The sequence below is a fragment of the Alternaria atra genome (assembly GCF_907166805.1).
Source record: "Alternaria atra isolate CS162 genome assembly, contig: 21, whole genome shotgun sequence".
In the NCBI taxonomy this organism is placed as follows: domain Eukaryota; kingdom Fungi; phylum Ascomycota; class Dothideomycetes; order Pleosporales; family Pleosporaceae; genus Alternaria; species Alternaria atra.
This window is the reverse complement of record NW_025091319.1, coordinates 6,060,550-6,074,105: the sequence shown is the minus strand read 5'-3', so window position 1 is coordinate 6,074,105 and position 13,556 is coordinate 6,060,550. Positions and strand designations below refer to the sequence as shown.

General features: G+C 52.7%; 6 protein-coding genes across 6 annotated transcripts; 3 read left to right on the top strand and 3 right to left on the bottom strand.

Annotated features, from left to right (window-relative positions):
* Positions 1-445: 445 nt before the first annotated feature.
* Positions 446-1,466, bottom strand: ALTATR162_LOCUS2457 (uncharacterized protein; the record flags this gene model as incomplete). Its single annotated transcript, XM_043310063.1, has 4 exons — positions 446-853; positions 920-1,086; positions 1,202-1,348; positions 1,409-1,466. The coding sequence occupies 4 exons, from the start codon at positions 1,464-1,466 to the stop codon at positions 446-448; spliced, it is 780 nt and encodes a 259-aa protein (XP_043165998.1).
* A 730-nt stretch (positions 1,467-2,196) lies between these two features.
* Positions 2,197-2,633, top strand: ALTATR162_LOCUS2456 (uncharacterized protein; the record flags this gene model as incomplete). Its single annotated transcript, XM_043310062.1, has 4 exons — positions 2,197-2,248; positions 2,310-2,453; positions 2,511-2,523; positions 2,579-2,633. 4 exons carry the CDS (start codon positions 2,197-2,199, stop codon positions 2,631-2,633), a joined length of 264 nt encoding a protein of 87 aa, XP_043165997.1.
* An 88-nt stretch (positions 2,634-2,721) lies between these two features.
* Positions 2,722-3,981, bottom strand: ALTATR162_LOCUS2455 (uncharacterized protein; the record flags this gene model as incomplete). Its single annotated transcript, XM_043310061.1, has 2 exons — positions 2,722-3,584; positions 3,681-3,981. The coding sequence occupies 2 exons, from the start codon at positions 3,979-3,981 to the stop codon at positions 2,722-2,724; spliced, it is 1,164 nt and encodes a 387-aa protein (XP_043165996.1).
* A 1,660-nt stretch (positions 3,982-5,641) lies between these two features.
* On the top strand, positions 5,642-7,971 carry ALTATR162_LOCUS2454 (uncharacterized protein; the record flags this gene model as incomplete). Its single annotated transcript, XM_043310060.1, has 2 exons — positions 5,642-7,095; positions 7,146-7,971. The coding sequence occupies 2 exons, from the start codon at positions 5,642-5,644 to the stop codon at positions 7,969-7,971; spliced, it is 2,280 nt and encodes a 759-aa protein (XP_043165995.1).
* A 796-nt stretch (positions 7,972-8,767) lies between these two features.
* Positions 8,768-9,993, top strand: ALTATR162_LOCUS2453 (uncharacterized protein; the record flags this gene model as incomplete). The annotated part of the gene is made up of 4 exons (XM_043310059.1): positions 8,768-8,959; positions 9,015-9,064; positions 9,130-9,262; positions 9,334-9,993. The coding sequence occupies 4 exons, from the start codon at positions 8,768-8,770 to the stop codon at positions 9,991-9,993; spliced, it is 1,035 nt and encodes a 344-aa protein (XP_043165994.1).
* A 2,040-nt stretch (positions 9,994-12,033) lies between these two features.
* ALTATR162_LOCUS2452 (uncharacterized protein) lies at positions 12,034-13,491 on the bottom strand (the record flags this gene model as incomplete). Its single annotated transcript, XM_043310058.1, has 1 exon — positions 12,034-13,491. The coding sequence occupies one exon, from the start codon at positions 13,489-13,491 to the stop codon at positions 12,034-12,036; it is 1,458 nt and encodes a 485-aa protein (XP_043165993.1).
* Positions 13,492-13,556: the final 65 nt, after the last annotated feature.

The following is a 13,556-nucleotide window of genomic DNA, read 5'->3' as shown; positions in this document are numbered from 1 at the left end:
ACGGGCGTGCAGATCTCTGCAATAGGTAATCAGAACATCCCACCAAGTGTACATCACTGTGATGAGAATCACGCCATGCTGTGGATACATCCATAGTCTATCTTTTTCCCATATCGCTTGCAGAGATATACTTGTATCAAACTGCCATACGCCGAATTCGGACACGTGAGCAACCCCGCGTGTTTTCCGCTCATGCAGCTGCAGGGATACAATGTGTGATGATGAGAGATATGACGATACCTATGTAACGCCGCTAGTCAATCCCACTCTACAACTTGTGTTTTCATCGATGAGCATTGCCGGAAGCTTCGCAGTACCGAGGCAGACACTTTCACAAGCCAGGGGAGATCAGGCATCAGGACACAATCTTGTAACTCGGAAGTATACCCCGAAGTATAGACGTTCAGGGTCTGATATCGTATTCTCTCGCAGGTATACCCATGGTCTACTGATTCGCACTACCAAAGTCTTCCTTAGCACCCGGTCTATCCCAGCTACTCTTCTCTAGCTCTCTAACCCTGTCTAACAGCACTCTAACTCTATTGCTATTCTTTTCTTTGGCCTCCTCTTGCAGCCTGAACGTCTCTTGGAACTTCTGGATCATGAAAGGTGGTAAGGGCGACTTTTTGGCTGTTCGGTAGTCGTATACAACGATATCTTCGATGCAGCGCGCCGCTGGACGACGCTGTGCTTCTGAGAGGATTAGGACATCTAGAATGAAGTGGTCGGTATCTTCAGTTGGGTTATTTCGAAGTTTGTGGAGCACAGTTATCCTGTTGAAAAGTTTATTAATCATCGACATTGCGTGTTGTAGCTCATAGTGGCGGTCGTACCTGTCAGGCCATTTCATGGGCTAAGTCTTCATCAGTGAATGTCTCGAGAGTCGAGTGAACGATGCCGAATAGCGTGCAATACTCACAAACTTGTAGTCTGTCTTGATGCTTCTCAAAATTAAGCCAACGCTCTTCGGTGTCATGAGTTCCATCCACTCCGCTTTATGCTGTGGATCGCTCGCCGCAAAGTTCAGCGTCCAGTTGACTCTAGCCGATTCCGCATACCGGTTGTACATGACATTGTTGACGTGACCTATTCCGGATTAGAGCTATATATTTGAGGCTCAGTTATGGAAGGAAGTACCCTTTGCATCTGTCAGCATTGATCACAATACATGTGTTGGGGATGTCTTACCATGCTGTCCTACACGCATCCAGGTTCTGGATTAGCAGTCGTACATGAATATGCTTGGACAGAAAGCTAACCATTTCTCCCCATACCACCTCTTGCCGGTAGAGACCTCGCCATTGCTTGCCTGTGAGGAATCCTTCACTACCGGCTACGAGTTCTCTCCCTGTAGTTTACAACTTCAATCAACGTTCAACCAGTCGGGACATACTAGTGTGGAACCTACAGTCTACTGCAGTTTCCTGAAGTATTGAACCAGCCTCCTCGATTTGTGCCGGATTCATTCCGAAGTTGATGCACTTTCCGATGCGTGTTCGCACGTCGGATAGCCATCTTGGGCTGAGAGCTGCAGTGGCAGGTGCTTCTGAGTCAAGTTTTTAGTTAGCTACCGTGATTTCCCAGAACAAACTCCTTCGCTTCGCACGTATGGCGGTATATCTGACTTGATAGGTGAAGTTTGTGTAGATTGTGACTAGTAGTCTCGCAGTGTTTCGCAAATCATGTGCCCCTCGTTTTGTTAAGAACTCAGGTGCAGTTGTGGACTGTGAAAAGAGTAATATGCCTAACAAGAAGCATAATCCCAAAACTACGTACCGCTTGAAGTAGACTGATACCGCGCGTAAGGAACTCTCTGTATGCCCGGAACAACTAGCCATGTAGGTCTAGAACGAAAAAGCGCTGAGCGCCCCCACGGTCGCACAATACTCATGATTGCTAAATGTAAGGGCCAATGAGAGATCAAACGCGTTGGTATTTACAAACGGTTGTAGCAAGACCTTGAGAGCTAGGGCGTTTCTTTCCGAGGATGCGGATGGGAAAGACAAGCCGAGGATCCGCTTCCTCCAAAGCTATCTGCTGCATCCACAAGTTCGCCAGCCGCTACGTCAGGAATGCGGGCCCGAGCGTTTGCTACAATTACTCCGCATCCCAGCTCATAGACACGCGATTGACGTTTGACAGCCTTCAGAATCGACGCTCTCTAATACGATACATCGTCTGTCTACGAACTCGAAAATGACTTCCCCGAATCCCGCTCTTCGCCACCAGGTCATCCGGATATACAAGGGTGCGCAGAAACTACCTCACTCCCGAGGCTCTTCCCGCTCGAGTGGGCTGATGAGACATAGATTTGCTTTTCATGGGCCGGGAATATCCTCAGGGATACGATTACTTCAGGACACGTCTGCACAAGGCATTTGCGAGTCAACAGCATTTGACAGACGAAGCCAAGATCAAGCAGGGCATCGAGAGGGCGGAATATGTGAAGAAAGGTGAGTCTGTCTGAACACTGATCTAACCAGCACAAGGCTAAATACATCGTCATCTAGAAATCGAAGCACTGTACGTCCAAACAGCTCAACAAGTACGATTGGAAGCTCTTCCTAACTTGATCCAGATACTATCTGAAGCGTTATCGAGCTTTGCGCCAGCGCTACGACAAACTCGCGTAATCGCTACAAAAGAATAACCAACACTTCGCCGACGGTGGCCTTGCGTAGACCGGGATATCACAAATAGACAAGGTACGCCCGTTGAACTTTACACCTTCTTGCACCACCAGATGCCTACTTCCAGACATTCACCGCTCGAGGCACCTTTCTGCTCAAGCAGATCGTTGATCATCGAGTTCCAATAACGCTGCCATTCCTCTTGGTTCTTTCCGCTGACTTCTTTGAGTAGGGGTTCCAGACTCTCGATCAGTTGTATAACGACAAGCAACGCCGTGTGTCTCAGTGCCGCTTGTTCCTTGGTCAGAATCGAGCTTTCCAGCATCACGCTTCCCTTCTTGAGCTTTCCCGCCTCGCTTCCACGCCGCTTTACCGTTTCGCCCGCAGCTTCGCGCTCCCACCGTGGTTCACCAAGAGGAATGGCTACCCTACGGCTGTCCATGTCGCACAAAGTTTCCGTCTCCTGGAGCAAGATCTGCGATACACGGGAACAAGGGGTTGGCGAGAGCTTGCGTCGGTCCAGCGCTTCTTGAATCCACGAGTTGGAGTCTTGGAGATATCTGTTCTGCACATCGGTAAAGGGCGTAGTATGTGAAATCAGGAACGTCCCGGTTGACTCGGCGCAAGCGTACTCTTGAGGATTCTTGCCCGGCGGAGGTGGAGGATGTGGCTGGATCGATCGGATGATGTGGTCCGTCTCCCATATCTCCAATGTGCCCTTGGACTTGAGGACTCGTGTACATTCATCGAGTATCCTCTGCGACGGCACTCCCAAGGGTATCACCATACTCAGGTCCTTCATCACGACGATGTCGAATTCCTCATCATCGAATGGCATCGGCAACTTGCGCAGATCGTGCTGCACGAACCTCCAATCGATGCCCTGGCGTTGCAAATCTCCCGCGAGATTGACGATGTCGAGACCGGTGAAGGAAACGTCTTCGTGGCCCTGTTCTGCTTACGGTCAACTCTGAACGATAGCTGTGCAGACTTTGCGGGGCGCCCGGAAGACCGCGCAACCCACAATCCTATGGGATTACCAATACATACCACGTAAATATTCATGACACACGGCCGACCAGTATCCTGAGCCACATGCAATCTCCAACACTTTTCTCGGGGGATATGAAGGGGTCGAGCCCAAGGCCTTGCCGAAGACGGCTGTCGCGAGGAGGGTTTGTAGGTTTTGACGGTGTAGTTCGGGCAGGTCGCATGGGAGTGGATATCCCTGAGCGCTTCGAATGTAGCGTCGCCCATGGCGCAGTATGAAGGGTTCGGTGGAGGGGACGCCGGGGTCGTCTCGGGCACTTTGGGTGGAGCTGCTTGACATGGAGCCCCGCGTTATATCCATGTTGTTAGCTGAGTGGGTGCGTGGGCCTGACGAGGCAGAAGCTGAGGACGCAGATATGGTTCTACCGAGAGCGTCTGTAGTGGTCAGATCCCATTGCTTTGCTTCGACAGTCTTGGGGCGTATGGGCGGACTGCTGGTGGCGTTGGTGCCGTAATAGCGATACTGAGGTTCAGATTAGCTAGATAGGTTCTCAGGCAGAGCGTCAACAGTGTGTTCTTGCCAACTGCCAATCACCCATGGAGACGACCTGGAAACGTGCTCGAGGTTATCCAGTCTACTCCTACCCTTGCCCCACTGTTTTAGCGGGAGCGCGATATTGGGCCGGCCTTTAGTCGTCTGATAAGCACGTGTAGGCGAGTCAGCAATTAATGAGCGGGACGACGGAGCGGATGTGATGGGGGGAGCAGTGCTCGACAGGAGAGAAATGGGATCAGAGAATGGTGCCAGCATGCCGCGTATGTGTGAATGTAGGTTCGGCCCAGGTCCGGTTGTGGGAAGGCAGCTCAGGTGAGGAGCTGCCAGGCCAGCCGAGGAGACATCTCCAATCAACGGCTGCGGCTGTGTGAATCCCCAGGTTCCCTATGGCAATACACATCGCGGGCAGTGCGAGCGCCGCGAACGAGCAGCTTTTGGTGATGTGGCGCTCGTCTGCAGGAGCGCGGCATCAGCCGAAGGTGTCCTGCAGGTGATATTCCAGCGTGGGGAAAGCCCGAGGTCTAGCAGTAACCAGCTCAGGGTGTATGCAGTGCACGACGGATACGAGGATCAAGGGGGGACTATCTATGTAATCATACAATGATGGGCTGCAGGTGAGCTACGACTACCACGCAACCAACTCCATGGAGGGAACCGACGTTGAAGCGCGTGGGAACCCGCCTGCATAGAAGAAGCACATGTTTCCGTACTATGTATGGACCCCTCTGCACGCGTTCCAAGGTTGCAATGTATACCACTACCGTTGCAGTGCGCTCGATCCAGGCCAAGTCGCGAACAAACTGATGGACAGTTTCATGGCTGTGGATCGACGCTTCCATGTCACGTGTCCCGCTAAGCGGCGCTCCCCATGCATCGGGCAAGGTTCGACTGGGCTTCACGTATCGCATCACTACGCTCTCTATTCTTCACAGCGCCGCAGTTGGACCCGCTCACAGTCTGTCTGGTATAATTGAGACCGATTGCCCTCCTGCGCTCCCTTTGACATCCTCAGCTGCCGTACGTGCGCCGCTTCCACACGCTTCTGCCGCCCTCTCCAAGCTCCACGTCCAACCTCTTCGATTCCCCGCTACACCAACTAACAGCTCCAGAACAATACAAGCCCGCCAGGATATCAATACGAGCCAAGCGCCCAAGGCCTATATTACCAACACGCCTCTGCCCCAACAACGCCCTCGCCCTCGCTCGCTATCGAGTCCCCGCTCCAATATCACCCTCACTCGCGAACCGCCGGGGCATCGATACATGGTATACAGGTGCCGCGTCTGTTAGCGCGTGCTCATGTCGGAGAGTCATTCGGGCGCCCATGTTAAAACGAAGAAGATCGCGTGCCCGAGCCCTTCCTCCCACCTGACGTCCTCACTCGCCATAAAAACCCGCGCCCTTCATCCTCCATACGCAAAGCCGCCTGCGGAAACCCACCCATCCACCGCCGCGATTCCCTTAGATGGCCGAGTACTCGGTCTACCCCAGGGGAACCGGCAATACCTTCTATCCACAACACGCACAGAATATACGCAACCTCTCCAGCCGAGTGCGGTCGCCCACATCTAGCGCCCGCATACCTTTCCCCAACCCCGACACCCCCTCGCCATCGCGATCTCCCGGGCGCCAGTCGTCTCCGCAGCAGTTCGGCATGTTCAACAACGCCCATGGGCACCAGGGCCAAAACGTTATGATGAACGGGCGAGCTGGGCACCAGAACTTTATGCAGCAGATGAACCTGGGGAAACCCTTTCAACACAACCAGCACAACCAACATCAGCACCAACACCACCAGCAGCACCATGACATTACCGGAAACAACCACGTCAGCCAGTTCAACCACCAGCACAACATCTCGAGTGGGGGCATGTCCAATGTTCAGCCCCACTTTACGCCGGGGCATCTCCAGAACGGTACACCCAATAGCGTCCACAGCGGGCTCAGCAAGCCGCCCACCGAACACTGGCAAGAGCAATTGAAACTGCACCAGACAGCGCGTGAGATGACGCAGGCCCATTCACACGCGAGAATCCACCCGAGCGTTAGTAAGAGCATCGTAGCGGGAACCAACAATGGCATGCAAAAAGAGACGGACAAGGAAGAGCGCAACAGGCCTGCTGCCCAGCGGGTGGAAGATGCCAAGGACCAACATATATGGACAATTCTCGACTTTGGCGGCCAGAACCTCAAAGTCATCACGCCCGCCTTGTTCGCCTACACCTTCCTGACAAAACTCTACCTCAATTCCAACAAGCTCACCTACGTGCACCAGAAGATCGGACAACTACGGAACCTGACTCACCTCGATCTCTCCCTGAACAACCTGCAATATCTGCCCCCGGAGATTGGCATGCTAGTGAACCTGAAGCAGCTGCTCCTGTTTGACAATCACATTGAAAACTTGCCGTATGAACTGGGATCACTATATCAGCTGGAGGTGCTTGGAATCGAGGGCAACCCTATTCCGGACGATCTGAAACAGATCATCATGGAACAAGGCACCACGGAACTCATCAAACACTTCCGCGAGAACGCCCCAGGCCCGGAGGCACCACCAGAGCGAGACTGGATTGTTCTCGACGAGATCCAGGACACGAACCAAGAGACTGTGAGCGCGCTCAGCTACAACATCCTGTGCGACAAATACTGTACACAATCGCAGTATGGATACACGCCAAGCTCGGCACTAGCTTGGGAGAGCCGTAGGGAGCTCATTCTTGCTGAGCTGCGCGAGCGCGATGCAGATATAGTGTGTCTGCAGGAGATCGATCAAGACAGTTTCAATGAGTTCTTCCGAGCAGAACTGGCGCATAACGACTACAAGGGAGTGTTCTGGCCGAAATCAAGAGCACGTACCATGGCAGAAAGGGAAGCCAAGCTTGTCGATGGGTGTGCTATCTTTTACAAGAACAGCAAGTAAGTTGACATTCATATCTTCATATGCAGACCATTACTGACTTCCCTAGGTATATCTTGCTGGACAAGCAGCTCATCGACTTTGCCAACACTGCTATCAACCGTCCAGACATGAAAGGCGAACATGATATATTCAACCGTGTCATGCCTCGAGACGATATTGGAGTGGTTGCATTCCTCGAAAACCGTGCTACAGGATCTAGGTTCATCGTCGGAAACGTACACGTCTTCTGGAACCCTGCGTTCCAGGATGTCAAGCTTGTGCAAGTCGCCATCTTGATGGAGGGTATTACAAAGCTTGCAACTCAGTGGACGAAACACCCGGCCTGCAAAAACAAGGTGGTGTATCAATTCACAAATGGCGACAGCGAAGAAGGGGCAGAACCCGACCCGACGCAAGAGCCAGGACCTTCTAAGGAATACTCGGATCCTTCCGACATCCCCGTCTTGCTATGTGGTGACTTCAACTCGATGCCATCATCTGGTGTCTACGATCTTATCACACACGGCAATGTATCGAATGCTCACGTGGATCTGGGAAACCGCAAGTATGGTAATTTCACACGAGACGGCATATCCCATCCCTTCAGCCTCAAGTCCAGCTACGCATCCATCGGCGAGTTGGCGTTCACAAACTATGTGCCTCACTTCCAAGGAGTTTTGGACTATATTTGGTACTCGACAAACACACTGCAGGTGGTTGGCCTGCTCGGTGAGATCGACAAGGGCTACCTCCAGCGGGTACCGGGTTTCCCCAACTACCACTTCCCTAGTGATCACGTGGCTCTGTACGCGCAATACATTGTCAAGAACCGGAAAGAGGCGAAGAAGGTGTCCGAAGTCGACTTTGGGCCAAGCCGGGAACGAAGGAATTGAACGGCTTGACGTCATTTGGCCTCCGGGCATGTCAATAGGCTTGTGGTGCAGCAATCTCCGTCGTTTTCCAGGCGTCATTTGCTCGGTGTTCGGTTGCTATGGTCCGCTCGCGTCCTTTGCGGGCTTCATGATGGAAGTTTAGGTTTGGCAACGGCGGGTGAATCGCTCGATAGACGGTGCGCGGTCTGATCATCTTGGGAGGTATGAGCAATGCCAGCGGTTAGTACACGAATCTCACATCATGTTTGTTGTTCAGTGTCTGGAACATGTTTCCTGGTAGCCTGACGATGGAAGGACCACTACTCTCTTTTCGGTGTGCGAAGCGTTTAGCTGTATGCGGCTGGTGTTTTTCCGGCATGGGCTTTTTGATCTATTTTCTGGGTTCTTCTTGCGTTCATCTTTTCTGCAATGTATCAATTAGGTAGTCCTTCAAAAAGGCCTTGTCGCCTGCTTCCTAGCAGGTCTGACGACGGTTTTACCGTTCAACATGCTCCCAATGTACGTGTGGTGTAACATGACCGAGTAAAATGTTGACGGTTGACGTGAACCAGAGATGCCGTCATAAGGCAGTGTCAGTGGTCGCAATTCGCTGGGAAGAGCCGTCAAGAAGCAGCCCAATTGCAAGATGAGGGGAAGGGTCTTAGACGGGGGCGCTTGACCGCCGCGAACTGGACCCACTTGGTCAACATCGACGTCCGCGCTCGTCGACAACTTCCTCCAGGCCGCGCAACACGCAATTACCTCCCAACTCCTTATAACCTCTGAGCGACCTCTTTTCTCACACATTCTAAACAACATGGCTGCCGCTGCAAGTAACGAGCTGAAGCTCGACCCCAAGTACGACCACTACGATTACCCTACCGTTGCTCCCACCGCCCAAAGTGGACACCCAGGCCACACAACTCCAGAGCAAGATGCCCAGGTCTTCCAGCTAAGGACTCAACTGGAGCAGTCTGGTCACACCAAGAACCTCGACACTCTGACTCTGGTATGCTCATCGGTGCTAAGGCGGTGAAAAAGCCCTCGAGCTAAACAATTTACAGTTGCGATTCCTCCGCGCGCGAAAGTTCAACGTCGAGCTTGCCAAGCAAATGTGCGTATAACCAGCACGAGGAGAGTGTATATGGATACTTGGGACGCATTACTGACAGTCACCAGGTTCGTTGACTGTGAGAAGTGGAGGGCCGAGTACGCTGGTGTCGGCGTTGAGGAGCTGGTCCGCACCTTTGACTACAAGGAGCGGCCCGAGGTTTTCCAATACTACCCCCAGTACTACCACAAGACAGACAAGGTATGTGGCTCTTACCTGAGTTCAGAACCCGGCCCAAATCCAACGAAGAAACCCTCTGACGCAAATCTTAGGATGGCCGCCCGCTCTACATCGAGCAGCTCGGCAACGTTGACCTCACCGCACTCAACAAGATCACGTCCCAAGACCGTATGATCCAGAACCTTGTCTGCGAATACGAAAAGATGGCCGACCCCCGTCTCCCTGCCTGCTCCCGCAAGTCTGGCTACCTCCTCGAGACTTCGTGCACAATCATGGACCTGAAGGGTGTTGGTATCGGCAAGGCTACCTCCGTGTACGGCTACCTAGGCGCCGTCTCGCAGATTGGTCAAAACTACTACCCCGAGCGCATGGGCAAGATGTACATCATCAACGCCCCCTGGGGCTTCTCAGGCGTCTTCAGCGTGGTTAAGAAGTTCCTCGACCCTGTTACAAGCGCTAAGATCCACGTTCTCGGCAGCGGATACCAGAAGGAGTTGCTGGCGCAGGTCCCCGCCGAGAACCTGCCCAAGGCGTTCGGTGGAAGCTGCGAGTGTGAGAAGGGCTGCCAATTGAGCGATGCGGGTCCCTGGTGGGATCCCCAGTGGGCAAAGGAGCCCAAGTGGGCCAAGAAGAGCGACGATGCCATTGACAACTCTGCACTTCCTGCTCCCACCGAGGGCACTGCGGGTGCTGCACCAGCTGCGCCTGTGGGCACCGACCCTGCTACCGCACCTGCACCCGCCACTACTTAGGTTGAGTGTCTTGTACAAGCGGCGAGGGGAGTATAGAATGGCAACAGTTTGGCGTAGGGGCGTGACATTCGATAAGGAGTGTGCGAGTTGCTCACTGATTGCAGCATATATAAGCGTGGTAGGTGTTTACGCTTCGGCATAGCAAGTGTAAAATGTTATCATAAAGAGCCAATAAGCTCGCATTCAGTGCAGTGCTTTGCACGTATCATTGCAATTGTGACTTTCCAGGTACAAGCCGCACGTTCCCGTCTTGAGCTTTCGACGTCTTCAAGTCGACCTCTCTCCACAGTGATCACCTATTGGAGGCGTTCCTAACTACTCTTCTGACAAGGGCAAAGTACAACTGAGACGTTGGGAGGACTATGTGACTGACTGCTGCCACACGTGGAGAAGTACTTCAACACGGGACTCATCGTCAGTCACTAAAAGGCACTTAGTTCAGCTAGGGGACGCACAGTACAGCAGTGAAAAGCGTAAGCTACATGGCTCTCCGTTTCCCTACCTACGTACTTTAGAATCTAGCGTAATGGCTGAAGGAGAAGAGCAAATCCTTGAAGAACCAGTGCGTACAGATACCCTTTTCCTCTCACCCCAATCCATTCTCTCCATACGCTGCTCGACCAACTTCTCAACCAGCCAAACATGCTCATCCAGGCCCCCGCCCTTTCTAGGACAATCCTAACAAGCAGCGCCGATTCGGAGCATGATGGCGATGGTATCTACCAACCACAGGCATCAGTATATCTCACTTCACCCACCATCCGCGTCGTCGTAGGAAGAAGAAGAAGAAGCCTAGGAAGGAGCCCACCCACCATGTAGTCGACGACGATGAACCTCCCATGAAAGACCTTCTCTGGGATCAAGACCTTGCCTTTCTCGATGATTGGTCTTTGAAGAGTGACGGAAACTCAGGAAACACGAAGACGGAAGTCAGGCTTAGTCCTCAATACGACAATGCAAACTCCAGTCTGAACGTCACTGTAAGTGTACCTGTACGAACTGCATGTGAGAAACATACTAATTTGGTACACCCGGAATCAGCGTACCGAGTGCACAACCGACTGGGGGGCCAAGGTCAGGAAGGAAGAGAGTGTGGAGTTACTGTTAGACGCGACCTACTCAGTTCCAGGATTTACTATTGGTTATAACCTCCTTACTGCCGTTGCTCTCGGCACAAACCTACGGTCACGTTTTGGAACTGAGGAGATCGCGTCTAGAGATTCATATGGATGGAGATATGGATGTATCCAATACGCTTACATGATCTGTTCGCCGATGCCATGGAACACATGAATAGTCTCTGACAGAATGACCATGGCATTGTAATGCTATTTGAAGATCGATAACTCGACAACATGTTCCTGTTAAGTACCGAAGAGTGTATTGTCATCTACCAGGTGTAAACATAAGCTTGGACAAAGGCCTTGCACACGTTAGAGAGACATCTTACGAAAACTTCGGAAGCGGATAGCTGCTACATAGCTTCAAGAGTCTCGAAAGCTCATATCCATGGACCTTGATATTCATCCGCACATCGACTAGACTGTAAAACTCAACGGGCTCAGTCGCGCAGCTCCTACATACTCGCACACAACACATCAGCACAGAACTCACAACAACCCAATGCACAAATCCAGTCATGAAGTCAGAAAGCTTTTTGATAGATTACCAGGTATGTGAGTATCATATAGATCGGCAGCGGAAGACCAGTAGAGTGATACAAGGTACATCAGACCCCTAATCGCTTATTCATCCGAAGCGGTGCTCTTGCCCGCCGAGAGCAGTGAGAGAAAGGAAAGAAGGTACATAAAGTACATGCCCAGGAAACAATGAAGGAAGCGAGCATACCACCACTACGCCGTGCGCCAATGTATACATGCATCCCGAAAACACAGCAAGCTTAGGCTCACAGTATTGTTAGACCGCCAATAAACCATGCGGTAGTGATATCAGGTTCGTAACACCCCGCGACTAGATGCGATGCTTCTCCGATTCTGCACAGATGGTTAGTTACATAATCTTATGGGTCTGGATGGGTTACTAACCAAGTCGCGAGTACAGCATGTATAGCGCCATTTGGTTACACTCTTGTGTACCCGTGATGGTGACAAGGCGCTCATTGCTGTTGTCAGTGGGCTCGTTGATCTTGATGACACTACCACTGAGTTGGCGGATCTCGTTGATCTTCGCACCACCCTTGCCGATAATGGCACCGACCATGTCGTTGGGGATGAAAATCTGCTGGGTAAGAGGTTGACCGGGCATACCCCCAACTGCTGCATGAGGAGCAGCAGCACCACCATGCGCAACGGGCGCTGCAGCAGGATGGCCACCGTAAGGGGTGGGCGCTGCAGGACCTCCGTAGGGGCCACGGCTAGGCGAGCCAGCTCCGTAGGGCATGTTAGGGTGTCCATATGGCGATTGTTGAGGAGGCTGTCCATGCATGTGGGGAGCACCATATCCTCCATGAGCGGGGGTTCGCTGGGGTGGTTCTTGACGACGGAAGTTCTGCGGGTGAGAGTATTGACCTCCAGCTGGCTGGGGAACGTATGGCTGAACAGACATGCCGCCTGGGACAACGTTGGCAGCCATACCGCTACGGGTCGCATATTGAGACGCGGCGGGTCCACCGAATCGCTCGGTCAGCTGCTCGACCAAAGTCTGGGCAACATAGTACACAGCAATGTGCACAGCGTCAGCAACACCCAGAACGATCAACGAACGCTCGCCAGAGTTGGGGAGGAGTGTGTCAGATGCGTTCAACTTAGCGTTAGATGCCTCTTGAATCTCACGGATGCGGACACCAGCCTTTCCGATAATAGAGCCAATGAGGATATGAGGGATGAGAAGGCGCATGGGGTACGCCTTGGAGGTGGAGGTAGAAGGGGTCTCGAGATCCTCCTGGTTGAGAGTGCGCACAATGAGGCCGAATGCCTTGGACACAGCATCAACTTGGCCGCTTACAGTAAGGATGCGTTCAACGGCGCCTCGGGAGTAGTCGCTAACGGTACACTTGGCGCCAGACAGACGACGGATCTGAGTCACATTCTCTCCGCCCTTGCCAATGATGGTAGCCGCCTCGCTGGTGCCAATGCAAGCACGCACATGTAACCAGTTGGTCTCGTCCACCTGCTGGTTGTGGTTCACGGGTCGGCCGTTAGCACCGGATGTAGACTGGATAGGCTGGGTCTCAAGGATGGAGGGAGCGTCAGGGACAACAGTATCCGTCTGGATGGTCTCGGCGCCGTTTTCAACAGCAGCTTCGGCCACTTCAGGTACCACCTTTACATCCTCCTGCGTGATGCCTTCAGTGGCAACATCATCAGCCTTGACTGGTTGGGCAACATCGATATCGTCTGGGTTGGGTGCCTCCTCCTTGAGCATCTTGTCGAGAGCAGGGCGCTTGGCATCGGGTTGATCATTGGGTCCGGTAGGCGAGGAGGGCTCTTCAAGCGGTCGCTTGGCCGACGAAGCTGCGATGGTGGGTGATGCAGACATGTTTTCTGTGTATGAGTTGTGGGTCTTGAATCTTGAAAACGGGTATGCACGCTCTTCACAGTCGA